This window comes from Carica papaya, chromosome 9 (genome assembly GCF_054855325.1).
Source record: "Carica papaya isolate Zhongbai chromosome 9, ASM5485532v1, whole genome shotgun sequence".
Taxonomy (NCBI): domain Eukaryota; kingdom Viridiplantae; phylum Streptophyta; class Magnoliopsida; order Brassicales; family Caricaceae; genus Carica; species Carica papaya.
In genome coordinates, this window is record NC_142317.1 from 3,594,508 (window position 1) to 3,613,985 (window position 19,478).

The window sequence follows — 19,478 nt, forward strand, 5'->3', positions numbered from 1 at the left end:
ATAGGTGTGTATGCGTCTGGCCGCCGAAGAAAACGAAGAAGAAGTCGGGACCTACATGCCGAAGAATAAGAAAGAAGAGGCGTGCAGGGTTGTCCGTCCTCCCGCCTATTAAAGGAAAAAGGGAAGAAATTGGAAAGGAGAGAGAAACATAGTCAAACGAGTAGAGAGAGAAAACATAGAGAGAGAGTATTGGAGGTAACAGATCAAACTAGTAGCGAGGCGGCTTTAATGTGTGCAATATGCGGTACAACAGAAGACCCATAACCAAAAGGTCAGAGAGAGTTAACACACGATGGGGTGCAGAGAAGAGGGTGAACTGCGGCGGTGACCAGGCGCAATTCCACGCATCCACACCTTTCTCCGGCATTATTTTGCCATATTCAAGCTGGATCTGCGAGCGCGACTCGTTCTGTGATGAGTTTCGACCGAAGCATGACGACACATGGGTAGTTTTGGTGGCACGTGCTGGTTTCAGCGGCAACGCGTATAGTGTCAGTGACGCTCCGGCAGTAGTGCATGGTGAACCAAGGAGATGCATATGTGGTGTGTGGTGATTTCGGTGACCGAGATCACACTACAGTAAAACTTGAACCTTTTTTTGTATTTTAATTATTTCTACAAGTGTCCGTAATTAACGCACATATTTTTTATTTGTAAACACGAGAATTATTTGAACAATATTGGATTTAGAAGAGAGCGTAGACTCGAGCAAATAAGGATTTTGACACCTGTCGATTCGACTGGAGATAAGGGATTGAGTTAGTCTCATTGAGAGGTCCTCATATTTTTATAAAACTTTATTTTTCATTAAAATGAATTATTTACAAACCGTACAAATTATTTAAGTTTTCTAACATGATTTTCATGAATTCATCATGTGTGTGCAATTGCAAATGATTGGAGATCTATATTGTGTTGTGTATGATTTACGTTATGTATGTATATTGTCACTAGTGTGTATATGCAGATTTTGTGCAATCTAGTTACTGAGTTGTATATGTGCATGATGCACGTATATATATATATATTTAATTATATGTTGTATGACATATTTATGTATACTATTAGTGGATATGAGTGAATAACTTGTATGTGCATGTTATGGAATACATATATGTCATGTGTAAATATAAAAGTATAGCTATGTTGTATGTGTTGTGTGTGTTATATATATTTATTTAAATTGATGGTTGTGTATATAAGATGTATAAATTATGGTTATTGTATACGCATGTTTATGTATAATACATATGATGTATATATAGGTGCATGCATGAGTAGGTTATCTAGTGATGAACATGATTAGTAAAGAAATAACATAAGAATCTTTAAAAGATGAGAAAGTCCATTTAATCGGTATCACTGAGGGGTGGGTGTGTGTGTAGTCCTTTGGCGTGTAACTGTGGTGAACCCTACCTGTGGATACGGCTTAAGCTAGATGTGGCAAAACGATAAGAACTGTGAACTGTATACTGTGCATTACAAATTATAAATTGTGAACTAAATTATAACGTATTTACGTAGTAGAAGGGATCCTTACTGCCCTTGTTGATGTCGGGAGAAATGACATCGCGTGGTGAAACTAGTTTTAATAAAATATAAACTGATATGAAGGAATAGAAAGTTATGAATAAAGATTACGATACTGAAATACTGAATTAATATCTATTGAACTATTTATTGTTTAAATTGCAATACTGAATACTGAATTATGTTATTTATGGAACTGTTGATGCCCTGAGTTTTGATACTGAAATAAGAAATTCTAAATATTTACTGAATTAACTGATTTAGATGATTTGGTGATTGAGTGTGTGCATGTCTTTGTTTTGGGTATTGCCTATTTTTCTTACTGAGTTCATGAAGCTCACCCCAATTTACACTCTCCTCCCTCCCCAATACAGATTAATCCAGATCAAGAGCATGTTCAAAGTTGAAGAAAGACTTTGAAGAACCTTTAGTGACAGTAAGAATTAGTCTTGTAAAGTCAGTTTAATTATACTACAACGATATAATGTAAAGAATTTTATAAGTTTTATGACTTTTAATTCCGTATGGAGGATGATTGAATTTTAAATTTTCGCTTAGTGATACGTAAATTTATCAAGTTATGTGTGTTGAATAGTGTTCGTTTCTCAATTAAGAAAGCGAATCGTTATAAAAAGTGTAGTTAAGTAATCATAACGTACGTCATGTAATATATTTATTTTGTATAAGATTTCATATATACAAAAAAATATTTATTTATTTTGATGATAAATTATTGTTGTAATGATTTTACATATGTATTTAAAAGTAAAATCGAGGAGAATTAAACTTTTTTAAACATAAAAAACATTATTTTGATAAACAAACATTATTGTAAAATATTTTTGTATACATATGTAAATGCAGCACATAGTTTGAAGCAGTTCAATTGGGTACATGGAACAACCTAATTTGGGTGTAGTTGAGGAATAGATTGAGGAACAGCATATGGTCACATCTAAACCTCTCTTTTGCCTAAAAGAAGAGGACAGAGAATGATTAGTCATCATCTCTTTAATTTCATTTGTTTAAGCAACTTGTTTTTGCAGATCAAAGACTAATAATAATGAAACTCCCCACTAAGAAAATGCCACCTCACCATCAAATTTCAAAAACCCTTAATTATCATATCAAATCTGTCCTAATGGGAGAATTAATTGGGTTTCGAACAAACATATTCTTAGATATAAAGGAATTCATGGAAGAAAAAATAATAATAACATAGACAAAATGAAAGGAGCAGTCATGATGTATTAGTTGATGTTTTCACATGTCCATACTCAAAACCCTCCAAACAGTACTCCCAATATTATAAGGTACGTACTTGATTTGGAATCATGGTTGCGTCCGATATTTGAAAACGTCACCGTTTCAGCATTTCTTACAATCATCCTTTTTCTTAAATGGGTCTCTCGAGTTGTTCCCAACTTTGTTGAGTTCGGTTAGTCAAAAACATTTTTCCTCACTTTTTCTTTTTAAATTCTACAGAAAAAGGTGTTTTGATGGGTGATTCCTACGATGAAGAGTGTGATTACCTGTTCAAAGCTGTTCTGATTGGAGACTCTGCAGTTGGGAAATCAAATCTTCTCTCGAGATTCTCTCGCGATGAGTTTCGATTGGATTCAAAACCCACCATAGGAGTTGAATTCGCTTACAGGAATATCAAGGTTGCTGATAAGACCATCAAGGCTCAGATATGGGACACCGCCGGCCAAGAAAGGTTACCCCTTCTTCTCTTAACTTATTCCTCTCATCACCTATCTTTTTATACCTGTTCATATATGTATATATTTACACACAAAACACATATGTACATAGAACAGAGAAAGAGACTTCATCAAACCTTAAATATGCAGAATTCAAGAAGATGGGTTTTCCTTTTTTTTCTTTTTGTGTGAACTTATTAAAGAAGATGGGTTAAAAGATTAAAGAATCTGAACTGGGTAAATTAAGTTAGTGTTTATGGGTTTTGCTTGTTTTTGTTGAAAGATTTCACAGTACTTGGTTAATTTATTCAAAGAGAATTATGGTTTTTTAGGTTGTTGATAGCTTTTTGAGTGTTTGATCAGATCAGGTCAGGGTTCTTATTTTCGCTAGAAACAGAACATATGGAGATAGGTAAAGGTGGGTCCAGAAAACACAACATTTGATTTTAAATCATATCATCAAATTTTCTTTTCAGTTTAGTATGGATTAGAAAGGATTAAGTATTGACTTTCTATCTCTAAATTTGAAAATGCATCATGTTATCTGAATTTTTTTATAAAAAAAAAAAAAAAAGATAAAAGATTGCATAATTATCCACAATAATCTTGAAATTTTTACACTTCTTCTTCCCTTGTAAGCCTTGTCGTGCTCCTATTGTCCTTCTACTGTATTGTATATTTCAATATATATTTTTATTTAGAAATAATTATTTTTCCGTATGTATATTATTTAATTAACAAATTTATGAATTTATTTTAAAAAATAAAATAAAAAAAATCTATTTTGATAATACTATTTATTTATATGAATAAACAAGATTTATCAAATATCTCTCAAATACTCTCTCATACATAAAATGGTAATGGGCGACTTGATTCATAAAAAAAGAAGGAAATTACTATACAGTATAAATAAAATAAATCATACAAATTAATTAATGACTATGCTTAATTTAGTAGGACAGGAAGTTGCAATTTAGGCTATACTTTATACACAATAATCAATTTTATTTTATATTAGTTCTGTATTAATATCTTTCAATTCAAACTATGCCTTTTTTCAAATCTAGGAAAATTAGTAAAGGAACATATATATATATATGTATATATATATATATATCTGAAACAGACATAAATATACGGTAAGTTATTGATGCAGGTTTAGAGCCATAACAAGTTCATATTACCGTGGAGCTCTCGGCGCGTTACTAGTCTACGACATCACGCGGCGAGCGACGTTCGATAACGTGAAGAAATGGTTGAGGGAGCTGAGAGAATTCGGCGACAAAGACATGGTCGTCGTTCTCGTCGGCAACAAATCCGATCTAGGTCAAATGTCGAGAGAAATTGAGGAGGAAGAAGGCAAAAATTTTGCAGAGGCGGAAGGTCTGTGTTTCATAGAAACATCCGCTCTGCAGAATTTGAATGTGGAAGAAGCTTTTCTGCAGGTGATTAAGAAAATCCATGGAGTTATGAGCCAGAGGAGTCTAGAGGCCAAAGCCAATGAAACAATTACAAAGGCGAGTTTGTTACAGAGCGGAAAAGAAATTATCAGTATTAATATCGATGAAGTAACCGCTACTAAACAACAATTCACTTGCTGTTACAAGTAAATAGCTTCGCAAATTTTAACTTTTTGCTTATTAGAAAATTTTGATTTTTATTTATTTTTTTAAATTATGTAAATTTTTTTGAAATTATATATTTACACTTTTAATATATATATATATATTATTTAATTATTAATTATAATATAAATTTTAATAAAAACATACAAAAATATGTAAACCAGACTGAAATTCCTATTTAATAAATTTTGTATAAAACATTTTTGTGACACTTACATGAATAAGTACCATCGAAAGAAATAAATACTAAAAAATATATTTTATTTATAGTCTGAAACATCTAAAAACTTCTTAATTAATTTATTGACACATTTGATTATAATGTCAATCCTAATAAAATGCTAATTATGCACAAATAATATATCTTTTTCCTATCAATTAACTTTATTCAACTTGATTTAATTATTAATAATTGTGCAGATTATCACATATTCAATAACATGAAAAATCAGATTTAAGATAATTAGTTAATGTAAACATTATTAAAATATCATTAAGATATATCATAATGAATTATTTCAATTCCACTTAAAATTTAATTTTTATTACTTTATATTAAATTTTTTTAGTAGTTCTATTTTAAGCTAAACAAAATTTGTTAAAAATTCAGAAAATTTTAATTATTTTAAAATAAAATTATTTATTTAATTAAAAAAATACAATATAGGAGGATTAAATTGTACAATTTAAAGAAATTTCAAGAAGACATTTATCTCGGTCTCTGGGGGAAGAAAAAATCCTACTTTGAGATGTCGTTGGTCAGTCACAATCCTCGCACGTGTGCACTCTCCATCTCGCCCTTAACAGGTCGAAAACGGGGACCGAGACCATGTCTGTGAATGCTGTGACCACCAGTTCCAGCCGCGTGAGCCACCACAAATAAATCAATAATCTCAACCTGTGTCGAAAACCGCTGCCTTTAAATCGACTGTGACAGAAAGGTACCCCTGTCGTTTTAGCACCTACTCTCCATCCTCGTCCCCCTTCAATTCGAGAACGTTTACGTCCACCTAGGAAGGGTCTTTCTTCAAAATGCGCCAATAATATTCTCAGTAAATTACGCACATAATTTCGTTGATTTTTGGGACTGAAATCAGGGGACAATAATCTAATGGCGAATTGGATCTCCTCAAAGCTCAAAGTCGCTGAAACACTTCTGCAACAGGTTTGCTTTCTTCCTCCTTACTTCTCAACGTAGGTGTATGGCTAAGTCATCTGTAGGATTATGTTCTTTCGCATATCATGTTTGGTTCCAGGGAGAAGGAGATTTTCCACTTGAATTACTTGTCTGATTTGCAAATTATTTTCCTCCTAATTCATGAATGGTGCTTTTACGATTCATTTTCTTGCGTTTTCTCGATTTTTTTAAAATTTGATTATAAATCTGCTTGTTCTTTTTTTGTTTGGTTTTTTGTTCTTAATTTGGAACAATTATGACGGCTCAGATCGATCAGCAAGCAGCAGAGTCGCTTGGAAAGAACGAGAAGCCACGATCCGATGACCAAATTTTTGATGCTCCGACGAAAACTGGAGGCGCTGTTTCTTTGAAAGATCAGCTAAAGAAAAAAGCTCCTGAAAACAATGATTATCGCGGCAAAGTGCAAAGTGATCCCATTTTTAATACGCTCAACAACGGCAATGATAATAGTAAAGTCCTCAATAACCGTGTTCAGGAAAAAGAGAGTGCAGCTATACCGACGCCTTCTCCTAAACCGAAGTCTACGCTTACTGATAGTGACTGGACAGAACTCCTCAGTACGTCCACTCAGGTAAAAAGCGCTTCAGGGAGCCGTAATAGTAATGGGGTGTCTGCAAATCGCACGTTGAAAAAGGATGGGATTAGACTGGGGAGTTTAGGGCCAAATCTAGCGGGATCGGAGGGGAAGAGGAATCAGAAGAGAAGTATCAATGTAGCTAAGTCTGCACGGAGACCGGATACTGCACTAGAGAATAAGTTAAATGGAAAGCCCAGTGATGGAGAGGAGTCTAGTTCTTCAGGGAGGTCTTCTAGTGTTGAAATGCAGAATGACGGTAAGAGCTTCCACAAGCAGGAAGAGGAACATAAGAACCCAAGCGAGAACCTTTTGGAAAAATCAAAATATAAGGGTGAGGAAGAATATGATAAGAAAATTCCTTCCAAGGTGCCTTCTCTGGAAAGCTTAACATGGTCAGCAAACATGAGTCTTCCTGCGGGAAAAGTGTCAGAATTAGGAAAAGATAATAGGGAGTTGCATGTAAAAACAGATGTTAATTCTCTTGGTCAGTTGAGAAGTGCTGTAAGGAGGAAACAGGAATCTAAAGCAAGCTCTCACAGCTCTATTTCTGATGATCTGAAGAAAGGTTCTTTAATAAGTGATGAGGAATGTGATTCAGACTCAGATTCTGGTTCATCGTCCGACTCTGAAAGGGAACGTGAGAGGGAGGAGAGGAGGAGGAGGAGGGAGAAGATTTTGGCTGAGAAAGTGGCAGCTAAAGCTGTGGAGACCATCAAGGAACAAGAGAATATGGTCGCCAGATTGGAAGGAGAAAAGCAGAGTTTAGAGAAAATACTTGAAGAACAAGCTAAACAACAAGCACAAGAGGTATCATTACAGAATTTATGTTGTTATTGACAGAGTTTGTGACGTCGATTCCTTTCGCTGTCTTTTTGCGTGCATGTACGCCAGCATGCAGTCCCATTTTTTGGTGTGTGTAAACTATAAGCTTGATCATTATTGTGTTGCATTATAACCTTTAAGACAGAGGAAGGAGTTCTTGTTCAAACAAAATATTGATTAATTAGTTTGACCAGATCCTCTGAAGTCAGTTCTAATCATTTGCATGTGCATGATCATGATATTGATCTTAAGCTTCTTGATCCTTGACTTGAGCATTTCTGTAGCTTAACTTTGAGCAAGTTTCGGTTGAACTCATTTTAACTCCCAATGCACCTGAGTTGCAGCTTTTGGGAGTGAAATTCATATATTCTATTTCTAATTATAGAGGGAACAAAATTTCCATGACATGTAACTTGATATTGAAATCTAAATAGCATAGAGGCACTTGTTCTGCTTCTCGATTTTCATAGACGATGAATGCTCATTTGTCTATCTACACGCATTAGGCTTCAAAGCTTCAAACAACTACGATGGAAACAATGGAAGCTGTTGAGCTGGAGAAGCAAAAGCATAATAATACTAGGATGGAAGTTCTTGCACGATTGGCCAAACTAGAGGTATTGCAAACAGGTTGAGATGGCTGCTTGATGTTTTGTTTATACTGCTATTTTCTTCTAAATTCCATCCTCTTTCTCTAGGTTGCCTAGTTCCACGAGAGTTTAACAACGTGGATTTTATTCAGACTATGCTTTTCTTCTTCCTGTCCTTGTCAGTATTCTGAAAGTGCAATGCTAATTTAGTTTTCATTTGATGTATCTAAAGATCAATTCTGATTACAGACTGCAAATGCTGACCTTGCAAGATCCCTGGCTGCCGCACAGAAGAAACTGGAAGTAGAGGTAGGATGAAAGTCTCATCCTATGCATACCCTTCTATTGTGTAGGTCTGTTTTGAAGAAAAATTTTGACTTGCTTTAGTTGCTTTGGTTCAATAAGGATAGATGGGAAAGTTGTACGAAGATTTGTACTCTGTCTTTTGCATAGATTGTGAGTTTTGAAACAACTCTTAATCAAGTTTGTACTCTATTTCTCTTTTTCTTTTTCCCATTTTAGGTCAGAGGAAAGAAAAATGAAATAAATGATGTTCCTCAAAATTCCTTGTTCGATGATATGTGCCAAACTGGAAATTCAGTTGTCTTCAGAATTCTTAATAGGAGTTCTTCTTGCTGGGGCAAATCTTAGGCTTTTTCCTATACAGATTATGAGAGTGCTTTTCCCCTATTGCCTTGAGAATTCTACAATGGATGAACAGTGGCAACTTTGGTCATTGTTGGCTGAGAGTACTTGTGGAAAGCCATGATGATCTACTGATTGAGATGAATAATTACCGAGGCAGTGATTTACTATTTCATAAAACATAATAAATATTCTTTTGGTTTCTTCCTGATACGACTAGCCAATATCTCTTTATATAACTTATTCATATTTTTCTTCTTGATGTGTACCAGATTAACCAGATAGCAGAACTGCGAGAACAAATTGGGTTGAAAGAGCTGGTCCATGGAGGTATATATCTCTATTTTGAAACTGATTGATAAATGAAAGAGGAAACGAGAAAGAGGGAAAAAAGACAATAAGCTTTTTTGAGGTGTGTAGTAGTCATTTAAGGAAAATATGGGTCTATGATCCCAGGCATTTTTAATTCTTTTAGTGGTGGATGATAAAAAAAACAAGATTCTTGTAGGCTACTTTAGCATCTAGACTTGTTTGGTAGGCCAACAAATGGAATTGGAAACCAATCCTGCTATTACTCATAGCAGTAAAATAGGCAGTCTTACTGCCTTGTTTGGGAAAATTTTTGCTTGGAAGAGTATCGGGACTGTTTGAACTGATGAATATATCCTACCCTGAGTTTTTGTTATAAAGACATAAATATAAATTTTGTTAAGAATATTAAATAATCCATTAACTTATTAGATTTCTTCACTTGGGAGAACCAAGAAGGGAAAAAAATGGTTGTATTTTTTTTCAAGAAAAAAGAAGGAAGAAAATGATTGTAAATCGGAATTCAATTTGCTGATAAAATCATTGTTCTGAATGAACCAAGGAGGAGAGGATTTGACCTGAACTAAATGCTCTGTCCAAGAAGTCAACATGGAATTATTTTAGTGTAAGGAATATTTTTGTACTCTTCTCCCGATGGTTTTTCAGGGTAACTTTTTAAGCCACACACAAAGTTGCAATCATTTATTAGAACTACTTCTACTTTGTTTCTTTCTTGTTTGGAGGATAACTTATCCTCTAGTTTGTAATTGTTCTTCCCTTCTAATATTTCTTCTCTTAAATAAAATATTCATTATTTAGTTTTCTTATTTCCTGAGGCTATTTTAGATAGATTTATTAGATTTTTTCTAGGACAAAAACAAATAAGATTATATTGAGACTATTTGCTAGGTTTTTTTTTATTTCACTATTTTCCTCTCTCTCTCGCTATTTAATTAGATTTCTTTAATTTTTTCTTGGAAGATTTAGATAAGAAAACAAGATTATACTGAGACTATTTGATGGGTTTTATTTCCTGCTCCATGTTCTTGCTTGTCTCCTGTATCCTTTGATGTTCCTTTATCTTAATTCCCAATTTTCTCTATATTCCTTAACTTCTATTTTTTGGAATTTCTTCCTGTTCTTTTATTTATTAAAGCTAAACTCCTCTAATTTATCGAATCGTATGTCACTTTGTAAAGTACCCCATCCCTGCTACACCAAACCCAACCCCCCCCCCCACCCCCCCACAAAAAGAAAAGACAACAAAAAACAGATAAGCTCCAAACAGTTCAAGGTTTCACAGAAGAGATGGTAGTGTGAGTGTTTTAAAGTTATTTTTTGAAGCCATTAGTAAATAACAGAATAGACAGATGAATACTTTTAAAGCATGTATACATAATTCATGTGTGGTTTTATAATTTGTTTGTAACTGAGATTTTTATTCTAGTTTATTGTACTTGACCGTGAAACTCTTCATTCTCCTTGTAGAACTCAAGAGGAGGATCTCTGAGACTCACCAGACTGGAACGTTCTTGAACCAAGTAAGATATGTTCTTTGGACTCTGATCATTCTTTGTTTACCAATTTGTGATATTCTTTTCCTCAAATATGTAAATAATGCAGCTAGCAGCTGCAAAAGGAGTTCCCTTTGAACGTGAAATTCTAGAGGCAGAGTACGCTTTTGTGACTGATAAAATTGGACGATTGCAAGACAAGGTTAGCTTTCATGTTTTAAGATTTGAGTAATTTGATAAGAGATTTCTCTCAATCACTGATTTGCTTTACAATGACCTGATGCTTTGAATTTTCAGCAAACATTGTTTGATCAGCAGATTCCAGCTTGTCCTTCTGCTCCATAGATAGCAGTTGATGTAGGAACCCCCCTTTTTCTTCTAATTACCCATATGTTCACTGAAATGCACATTAAAAATTGGATTATAGGGGATCACCATTTTGATAAAATGTGGAGTTGATAGAAGCAAAAAACATTAACCTTTTTTCCCCTGGATAAAGGGCAACGAGGGTTTTGCCTGCGCTCTTTTGTTCATGGTAACAAAAAAGAGCCATCCTTATTGGAGAAGGAAGGAACTGCAGAGTGTTTGAGGGTGTTGAATTTAGTTTGGTCACATCTAGGGATCCTTGGCTTCAGACCTTGTCTATTTTGTAGAAGGTCCCGCACTCTTTAGAAGGGGAAGATCTTTTTATTTTTTTGACAAAGAAATTTAGAAGGGGAAGATCATTGGGATATCATTGCAATCTTGACTGATTCTCGTGTAAATGTTGATTTCTGATGTACATGGCTAGCATCCCTGTGGTACCTCTGTTTATAATGTCTTCCTCTTTTTGCTGAAAAAATGAATTCATAGTTCTTTGATTGGTGTAAACTCCAATGACTCATTAAGTGTAATTCCTCCAACCCTTAAAAAAAATAAGTTTAATAATAATAAATAAATAAAAGAACCTTTTCTCCCTTCTAGCTACTGCAGTTATATGCTATTCTTCTGTACTTGTCATGTGAATAAGTGAAAAAATTACCCCCAGTTGAACTGATATTTATATTTCCTGCTTTCTCCATATTCACTTACTGCTACATTTTTTGGTATGTTTCCCTTACCGATCTAAATTTCAGGCAGAGAAGTTGGAAGCAAGCCTTGAAATGATGAGAAAAGAAATGGAGGACCCAACAGAAGTAGAAGTTGAGCTGAAACGAAGGCTTAGTCAGCTGACTGACCATTTAATTCAGAAACAGGCTCAGGTTTGCTTCTGCAACATTTGATCTTCTAATTTTATGTCATACATTTCTGATTTTTTTTTTTTAATTTTCGACCATAGAGGAGAGAATGTGATATAAGACAAAGAGAGCTCGAACATCATATTTAGAAAAAAAAATTTATTAAGAACTCAACATTTGTACGATAGTCAAATGAACAGTCTACTGAATAATTAAGTTAGAGTACTTTATTTATTGATAGTAGAATAAAAATAAACTAATTAATTGAATGATCTAAAAAGACTAAGTAGGATCATAGGTAAATATACAATCAATGCACGCTGCTAAGAAACCTACAGGTAATAACTCCTAAATAAGCTTAATAGCTTGATAGTACATAAATATTACAATTACATAGTATTTCCTAATATTGAAATAGGTAAGGTTTTTTTTTCTTAAATAAATAATGAAATAGGTAAGTTAGGATCTTGTTTTGTGTCTTTTTTATTCCATTTTGTGAAACCTTGAAAGACATGGACTCTAGACTTTCAATTTGTTAAGGAATATTACAATTGCATGGTATTTCTTAATACTGAAATGAGTACAGTTTAGGCTCTTGTTTTGCATCTTTTGGGTATTCCATTTGGTGTAAAAATCAATTTGTTGAGGATTCATGTGTAGTATTTTATTGCGAGTTCTCATTTTTCTCATTTGCTGGTTCAACTAGGTTGAGGCTCTTTCTTCCGAGAAGGCAACTCTACTATTCAGAATTGAGGTAAATTTTTACGCCAAATCATTATTTTTACCCAAGAATTACAGATTTTATTTTGACTTGCACTTCGATGTACCCTGCCAGGCAGTTTCAAGGTTCCTAGATGAGAATAAGTCTGTACTTATGACTGATGCATCATCAAAAGATCTAGAATCAGGAGAATGGGATCTTGCACAGTCAAAACTGAGGCCGATGTTCGAAGACAAAATCCGATCTGGAAGGAAGCACTTCGGATCTCTGGTTCAGCAACTGGATGCTATATTTTTAGCCGGAGCTGTGTTTCTGAGGAGGAATCCAACGGCAAAGCTGTGGTCTCTGGTTTACCTTGTGTGCCTACACTTATGGGTGATATATATTCTTTGCTCGCATTCGCACACATCGAATGAAACAAAATCTGGGGCTGTCATTTCCTTGCAGAACATCAATAACACTTCAGGTGTATGATTTTGCGTTACGCACCGTGCATTCTTTTTCCTTAATTATTCATTTGTCTTCACCTCGAGCTTTAGGAGGTCTCTGTTATGTAGGCTGAGTTCTGCAGTTGTAACTCCCACAACTAATTACTTATTCCATCTTTAGAAATGTAATTATATTCAGTGTATAAAGTTCAAGATACTTCTCTAATACATGTTGGAAACCTCATATGGGTCGAACTGAGCCCCTTAGGAAGATCTTGGAAGCATCCATGATCAATTTTTGAAATAATTACTTCAAGTGTTGCCTAATTGGAGATGATCTTGTTGGAACAGGGTAATGTGCAGTATGAAATTTAGTGCTTCGGTAAAATGGTGCATGTCATGATATGTAGTTACATAATTTCCTTTTAAAAAATAAAAAGAAGAGGCAGAGACTACTAGTATCACTGTATTTTTAAAGTGCTCAAACCAATTACCAATAGTTGAAGTACTCTTCTGCCATGATATATTAATAATTATGAAAGTTTAAAGAAAATAGTAACAATAATTCAATCAAACTATGATATAATTTAAAGCAACAAACAACTCAGAATTGGTTGAAATGTTTCAAATGAAAAATAAATGCTAATGTTAATTTATATGCATTCAAAATTACTAGTCGCCAGTAATAGAAACACAGAAGCACAAAGAAGCTAGTCATGAAGAAGAGATCCCCCAAAAAGCCACATGAATGCAACTGTTTCAGCCTGAGATCAGGAGTCAATAGAGCAAATCCGACAGCGAATTCAAAGGATTATGAAGCCCTAATCCACCTTTCCTCCATTGCTGTGCTCTCCAAGACTTGTTCTACACCTTGCACAAGTCATAAATTCCATAAAGCACGCTCATACTTTAGAAAAAGAAAACAAACTAAAACAAATTTGTCATTGATAATTTCATACTAAAGCAATTGTTCTCATAGAAGAAGATATTAACCTCCAAGCCAAACCCACAACCAAAAACCAAAAATGAACTATTAGGACTTCACCTTCTATAAAATTTAGATGAGGTTCGACCAGAACGTGAATAAAGGAAATTCATGAGAAAAAAATAACTCTCAGAAACAGCTATCTTTTTTCCCCCTCTTAGAGCTAAGATAAAGTAAAAAATACATACAGTTTACGGCACTTTTTAAAATGAGAATAACATTATCGATAAATAAATATTTCAGAAAATCATGGACTTACCAGTTTAGCCCTTCTTGTGGAAGATTACGACTGTATAAAGGAAATTCAAAGAGAAACGTTGCCTTCAACCATGACGGCAACTTCCCATAGACTACTGGTGGTAGTGGGATTAAAGGACTGAAACAGCACAAGCAAAAAATTAAATGGCTCCTACCATAAACTTCAGTTACTTCCTCCTTAAATCAGATAAAAAGAAGCTAAATAGTAAACAAAAGAATGAAGAAGACCTGGTTGTCCTCTTATATACGCTGTATGCAGTTATGTTGCCAAATTTCTTGTCTGCTGACTCCTGTTTCCATTGTTGCAGTACAATATTATCATGACAAGAAAATGGTTCTGGATAATTTTTTGATCAACAAGTTTCAGGAAAGAAAATCAAACCTCGAGCAATGGTATGCCACTGACAAAAAGAAGCAACAATGTGAGAAATATTGGTCCTAGGATCACCAGCCACTCAGCACCTTCCAGTACCGGAGAAGCAGCCACAAAGATTCCCCACCAAAGCAAAATCTGAGCACAAAAATTTTTTTACATTCACTTAATCTGATGAACCTGACAGAATAAGAATCAAAATCAAAATCCTACCCATAGTGTATCCTAGTAGAGCATTGATGACACTGTAATATAGTTTTAAGTATAAATGCGCATTAAGACTATGTTTGGGAGAAGGGGAAGAGAGGGAATAACGGGTGGCATATATGGTCATTTCCGTTTCATCCGTTCTCCTACAACTAAAGCTTTACTACATAGATCAAATAACCTCCATTTCCCCTCTCCCAATCATTGATGTTACCCGAAGACTAGTGCTATGAGGAAGAAAGATTGAGAAGTGAAGTAAAGGACTTAGAAAAGAATTGAGACGCAGAATAAGGTTTTACAGAAAATTTATCATTTCCTAGGGAACTTTGCTCTTTCAAAGTTTTGATACTAACCTCACCAAAATAGTTTGGATGTCGACTGTACTTCCATAGTCCAATGTTGCAAAATTTTCCTCTGTTTTCAGGAGAGTTTTTAAAAGAAAGTTTTTGTTGATCAGATGTGGTTTCAATAAACCAACCTATAGACCACATAATCCACCCAATTATATCTGCAGCCTGAAGAGATGGATTCCTGTCAATTGCATTAATCACTGTTACCGGTAAACTTACAGTCCAGACCCAGACAGCCTGCAAAGTAGATCGAAAATTGAATGCATCAAATTTCAAAGACAAGCATCACTCTGAATCTGCTGTGACTGACTATTTTGGAGAAGGAAAAAATGATAACTTACCTGAAGTAGCCAGAAGATTGCTAATTTCCACAAATTACTACGCATTTCATCAAAACGCCGGTCTTCTCCCCATTTTAATATCCTGATAAAACATTTTGAAGATAGTAGTTGACAAATAAAGATAACATATATCACAGAGATATTCATGTAAAAGTTCTCCAGTTCAATATTTTGCCATTGGCATTTTTGCAACAGTTGGAGAATAGGAGAGCTATGTGGATACTGAACAGACAAATGGGATGTACATCTAAGAAATTACAGGCTATGGCCTGTAATTAACTTAACGATAAGTGGTTCCTGATAGATCTGTGTTGTGAACAATTCCATTCAGTTACATCTAAGAAATTGAGATAGAAGGCCCGATTTAGCTGACTCTTACCTATACAACTACTAACAAACAACAAGTACCCAATCTATGCTAGCTATAATCAATCAAAAGAGACAACATAAAATCATTTCCTGCTGAAATCAACATTTCATGTCGGCAATAAATGTTTGTAACAGAATCTAATAGAGGAATGTAGTGCTATGAAATATTTTATACCTCATTAACAGAAATAGTCCCAGACGAAGGCCCCATGATACTACAAGCAGAGTAAGGATTATCTGAAAATTTAGCCCCAAAATTGTTCATAAGAAGGTAATACCAGATAAGGCCATATAATTCACAAAGGCATCAGTTTAGTTTAATTTCTAACTTATATTTCAATAGAAGCAAGTATAAACTATTCCAAAACACAAGAAGGTCAGAACATATACAAATATCAGATGCTTAACCAAGAATCCTAAATAACAGTCATATTCAGAAAGCATTATGTCAAGAAAATTCAAGAGAGTGGGAGGCAAAGAGTTTGAATCCACCATTAGCCTCTAAGAGAACAAATGCAACCATCTAAAACCCCACATACATGCAGATGGATTCAATAAAAGAAGAGTAAACAGAAGATTAAACAACAAAAACTTTGGATCAAAAAGAAAATCAGAAGCTGGCAAAAGATGAAGCAAACAAAGAGAGATTTGGAGTGAAGAATGTCTTGCAAATAGCAGCATGTTAGAATACTTCTTCAATTAAATTTATGTGCAAAGTTTGCTGAAATATTGGCACTCTCCATAAAAAAAGTTATCATAAAATCATTTTGAGGTAATTAATCATTGAAACATTGGCTTGAAGATCACGTAAAAAATGAATATAATGTAAACAATAATCGAAAAGAAAAATCCAACAGAATGTGGACGAAGGTTTCATTTTCTACCTCTTCTGTTCTTCACACCTCACCATCATCAGTAGAGGAAGAAGTCTTTCATGTAAACAGTTATTGCTCAATGCTCAATAAGGAGTTAATAATAGAAAGTTCAATGCTCAATTAAGGAGTCAGATAATAGAAAAGCAACTATCCAGAATTCTATAAGAGAAAATCACCTGTCTAAAGTGCCATGTTCCTCTGATAAGAAATGTCAACAGAGCAATTATTACAAAATTTGTGCTTCCTGAGAGGAAAGATTAATAATCAGAGTGCAGTTGGCAAGACGAAATCATTTCCTCATGAAAGTTCCACTAATTCCAGACAATCAAACAAGACAAGGATTAGGTTTCTTAGAAGCTTTTAATTTTTCACATGGGTCTGTTCCCATTCAGCATTCACTTTCCTCTACTTCTTCTTAGATAAAAAGTGAGTAATCAGCATACAAAACTTTGCTATTTATAGTCGAAAGCAAAACGAGAAGCAAATAATAGACGCACACATATAGAAAGAAGAAAGGAAGAGAAGGATACCAGCAAAATCAGTGACTTTGTCAAACTTGAGCAAGGCTGTGACTATGAAGAACAACAACTGATAACCCACCTATAAAAACCAAACAGCCCGAAGTTATGAGAGTTAAAATTCTACAGGCAAAGAAAGAAAGAAAGAAAGAAATAGAGGAGAAGAGAATGACAGTGACAATCGCAGTGAAGGCCAAGAAATGAGAGTCCAGAACAGTCCCCATTCTCTGAAGGTGAACGATAAATCAAGGAATGTGTTCTTTTCTTCTTTCTGAACTTGTACTCTTGAGTTTTAGGAGCTTACAGAGAGGTAGCCTCAGCGGGGGTAAACGTCCCTTCGGATGGCGAGTTAGGATGAATATGTGGTTGATATTTGATTTAGAAAAAATGGGAATTTTCAAAGTTTTCAACTGTGTTTTTTCCTTTCGAGTTGAAAGTTCTCGAGTTTGAAAAACACCAGATTGAAGGAAACGGAATCTCATGAGAGTTGATGAGGATAAACATTCATTAACATTAACCGTGGTCGTCTCTTGGCCTATACTCCAAGAAGAATATTAAAATTTCACGTTGTCCTATAGAGATTTATTAGAGATTTATTATTTTCTATAAATTATATTAAAATTTTATATTTCCCAAAATTAATTTGATTATTATTTTTTAAATTATTACTTTTTAATTTCTTCTCTTTTTCTCATTTTTTTCTGAACTTTCGAAATTCTTTGCTTGTAGTAGACTTCAGATATAATTTTCTGAACATATTTTTGTTACTTGCACAATCAAGTGTCTTATATATTTTTTTACATAATAATATCTACTTCTTGATAAAATTTGGCAACATATACTAATAATATACACATCAATTTCGTTTCAGCTTATCCTGATTACCATTTGCTCAAAAATCTTTAAAAAGCAACAAAGAAAAATTCAAGCAGGTGCAATGGAGACTCTGTCAATTTCAACAATATACTCGAGAGTGGCAAATGGTGGAATCTGAATTCCAGAGCCCAAATCTGCACCTTTTTCTCCAAACCCAAGACTAGGAGGGACAATGACTCTCCTCCTACCTCCCGCCTTCATGGACCTTAAAACGTACTCCACTCCTTCACACAGACCTTTACTGTAAGGCCTGGAACCCATAACCAGCGCCAAAGGCTTCTTGTCTCCGCCAAATGTGTCAACAAACACTTGCCCACTTTCTTCTACTTTTCCCTTCAGCTCGATCACGACAAGGTCTCCTGTTCTTGGCGAAGCCCCGCCACCGACTCTCAGCTCGTAGTACCTGAATCAGGCGTGAAGAAAAAATGAGAACTTTTATCAAACAGTTAAAGGGGTTGTTTTAGAAATATCAAATTACCTCACTCCATTAGGCAACACAACCTCTTCTTCCTTCCCAACGTCTCTGCAGAAACCAAAGAGAGGGATCTTTGATCACGGTTGCATTTAACAGTTGACAAAAAATTCTCAGTTGATTCACGTTTAGCGATGAATTATGGGAAAATTATGAGTGAAGCAGCAAATGGGTAATTAGCTTCATAAGTAATTCTACCAAAGTGAACATCTTTATTGTGGATTTTCCGAATAAAACCATGATTGGAGAAAGAAAGTTTCTACCTTGTGTTTGCTTCTTGTTGGGAGACCTCCAGGCGAGTCTTGACCTGTTCAGAGATGACGCCAACAGCAAGAAATGCAGCCCAAGCAAGGCCAGCGCCGAGCCCGAACCGCCGGGTTAAGGAGGAAGCTATCCAGTCTGTGGTTTCAACAGTTGTGCGCTTAGTAGGCTTTTGCTGCTGCACCTGAACCGACGCAGGCGATAGCTGCTCCTCGGACGATGATGTACTCAGCTGGGGAGATGGAGATTGAGGTTGTGAAGGGGGAGTTGGAGGAGAAGGAGGAGGAGGCTGTGGTGATGAAGAGAGGTGATGGGTTCTAGCCAGAGGGGGTGATAAAAATGGAGGAGAACCAAAGAAGGTAGCCATTTTTGAAATGGATAAAGAAAAAATCTAAGCTTGGAAGATATGAAAACAAAGCTGAAATGTCACACCTGATAAAAGAAGGGGTTGGTCTTTGGTCCCTACCTTATCCCAATATGTGATAGGATTTAAATACTGGGTTTTCCTTTGCTTTTTTCTTTCTGGATTTTCATGAGTTCTGTTTGGCAGCAGGAAAAAAAGAAGGATAAGCCTGGCAGCTATAAGTGGCAGAATTCTAACTCTAGACCAGTTCTAATATACTAAAAATCAGAAGTGATGAGAGAATATGAAATCTATTGTTTATATTCTAATATCATGTGTATTCTAGTAATCTTAGATTAAATGATTCT

At 34.8% G+C, this 19,478-nt stretch overlaps 4 protein-coding genes and 1 long non-coding RNA gene across 7 annotated transcripts; 2 read left to right on the forward strand and 3 right to left on the reverse strand.

Annotated features, from left to right (window-relative positions):
* Positions 1–2,751: 2,751 nt before the first annotated feature.
* On the reverse strand, positions 2,752–4,556 carry LOC148239736 (uncharacterized). Its single transcript, XR_015816278.1, has 2 exons — positions 4,421–4,556; positions 2,752–3,298 (listed from the first exon to the last, which is right to left on the reverse strand). It is a non-coding gene; the product is annotated as an uncharacterized LOC148239736 (long non-coding RNA).
* Positions 3,030–4,967, forward strand: RABA6B (Rab GTPase-like A1I protein). The gene is made up of 2 exons (XM_022053650.2): positions 3,030–3,247; positions 4,393–4,967. The coding sequence occupies exons 1-2, from the start codon at positions 3,030–3,032 to the stop codon at positions 4,844–4,846; spliced, it is 672 nt and encodes a 223-aa protein (XP_021909342.1). The 3' UTR covers positions 4,847–4,967.
* A 610-nt stretch (positions 4,968–5,577) lies between these two features.
* GC2 (golgin Putative 2) lies at positions 5,578–13,209 on the forward strand. Its single transcript, XM_022053593.2, has 10 exons — positions 5,578–6,026; positions 6,307–7,443; positions 7,965–8,075; positions 8,298–8,357; positions 8,966–9,023; positions 10,491–10,543; positions 10,626–10,718; positions 11,632–11,757; positions 12,440–12,487; positions 12,569–13,209. The coding sequence occupies exons 1-10, from the start codon at positions 5,973–5,975 to the stop codon at positions 12,926–12,928; spliced, it is 2,100 nt and encodes a 699-aa protein (XP_021909285.2). The 5' UTR covers positions 5,578–5,972; the 3' UTR covers positions 12,929–13,209.
* A 163-nt stretch (positions 13,210–13,372) lies between these two features.
* LOC110823105 (3-oxo-5-alpha-steroid 4-dehydrogenase (DUF1295)) lies at positions 13,373–17,700 on the reverse strand. Of its 3 annotated transcripts, none has more exons than XM_022053408.2 (10): positions 17,332–17,700; positions 17,171–17,240; positions 16,817–16,884; positions 15,941–16,002; positions 15,397–15,478; positions 15,059–15,292; positions 14,508–14,636; positions 14,354–14,415; positions 14,127–14,243; positions 13,373–13,752 (listed from the first exon to the last, which is right to left on the reverse strand). In XM_022053408.2, exons 1-10 carry the CDS (start codon positions 17,380–17,382, stop codon positions 13,704–13,706), a joined length of 924 nt encoding a protein of 307 aa, XP_021909100.1. In that variant the 5' UTR covers positions 17,383–17,700; the 3' UTR covers positions 13,373–13,703. The 3 variants fall into 3 exon arrangements, with proteins under 3 accessions (XP_021909100.1, XP_021909101.1, XP_088066874.1); XM_022053409.2 differs by having other exon boundaries at positions 13,373–13,746; positions 17,332–17,698; XM_088210748.1 differs by lacking the exon at positions 13,373–13,752 and having other exon boundaries at positions 14,123–14,243.
* Positions 17,701–17,997: 297 nt separating this feature from the next.
* LOC110823106 (FKBP-like peptidyl-prolyl cis-trans isomerase family protein) lies at positions 17,998–19,460 on the reverse strand. The gene is made up of 3 exons (XM_022053410.2): positions 18,770–19,460; positions 18,513–18,557; positions 17,998–18,437 (listed from the first exon to the last, which is right to left on the reverse strand). The coding sequence occupies exons 1-3, from the start codon at positions 19,132–19,134 to the stop codon at positions 18,083–18,085; spliced, it is 765 nt and encodes a 254-aa protein (XP_021909102.1). The 5' UTR covers positions 19,135–19,460; the 3' UTR covers positions 17,998–18,082.
* Between the last annotated feature and the right edge of the window lie 18 nt (positions 19,461–19,478).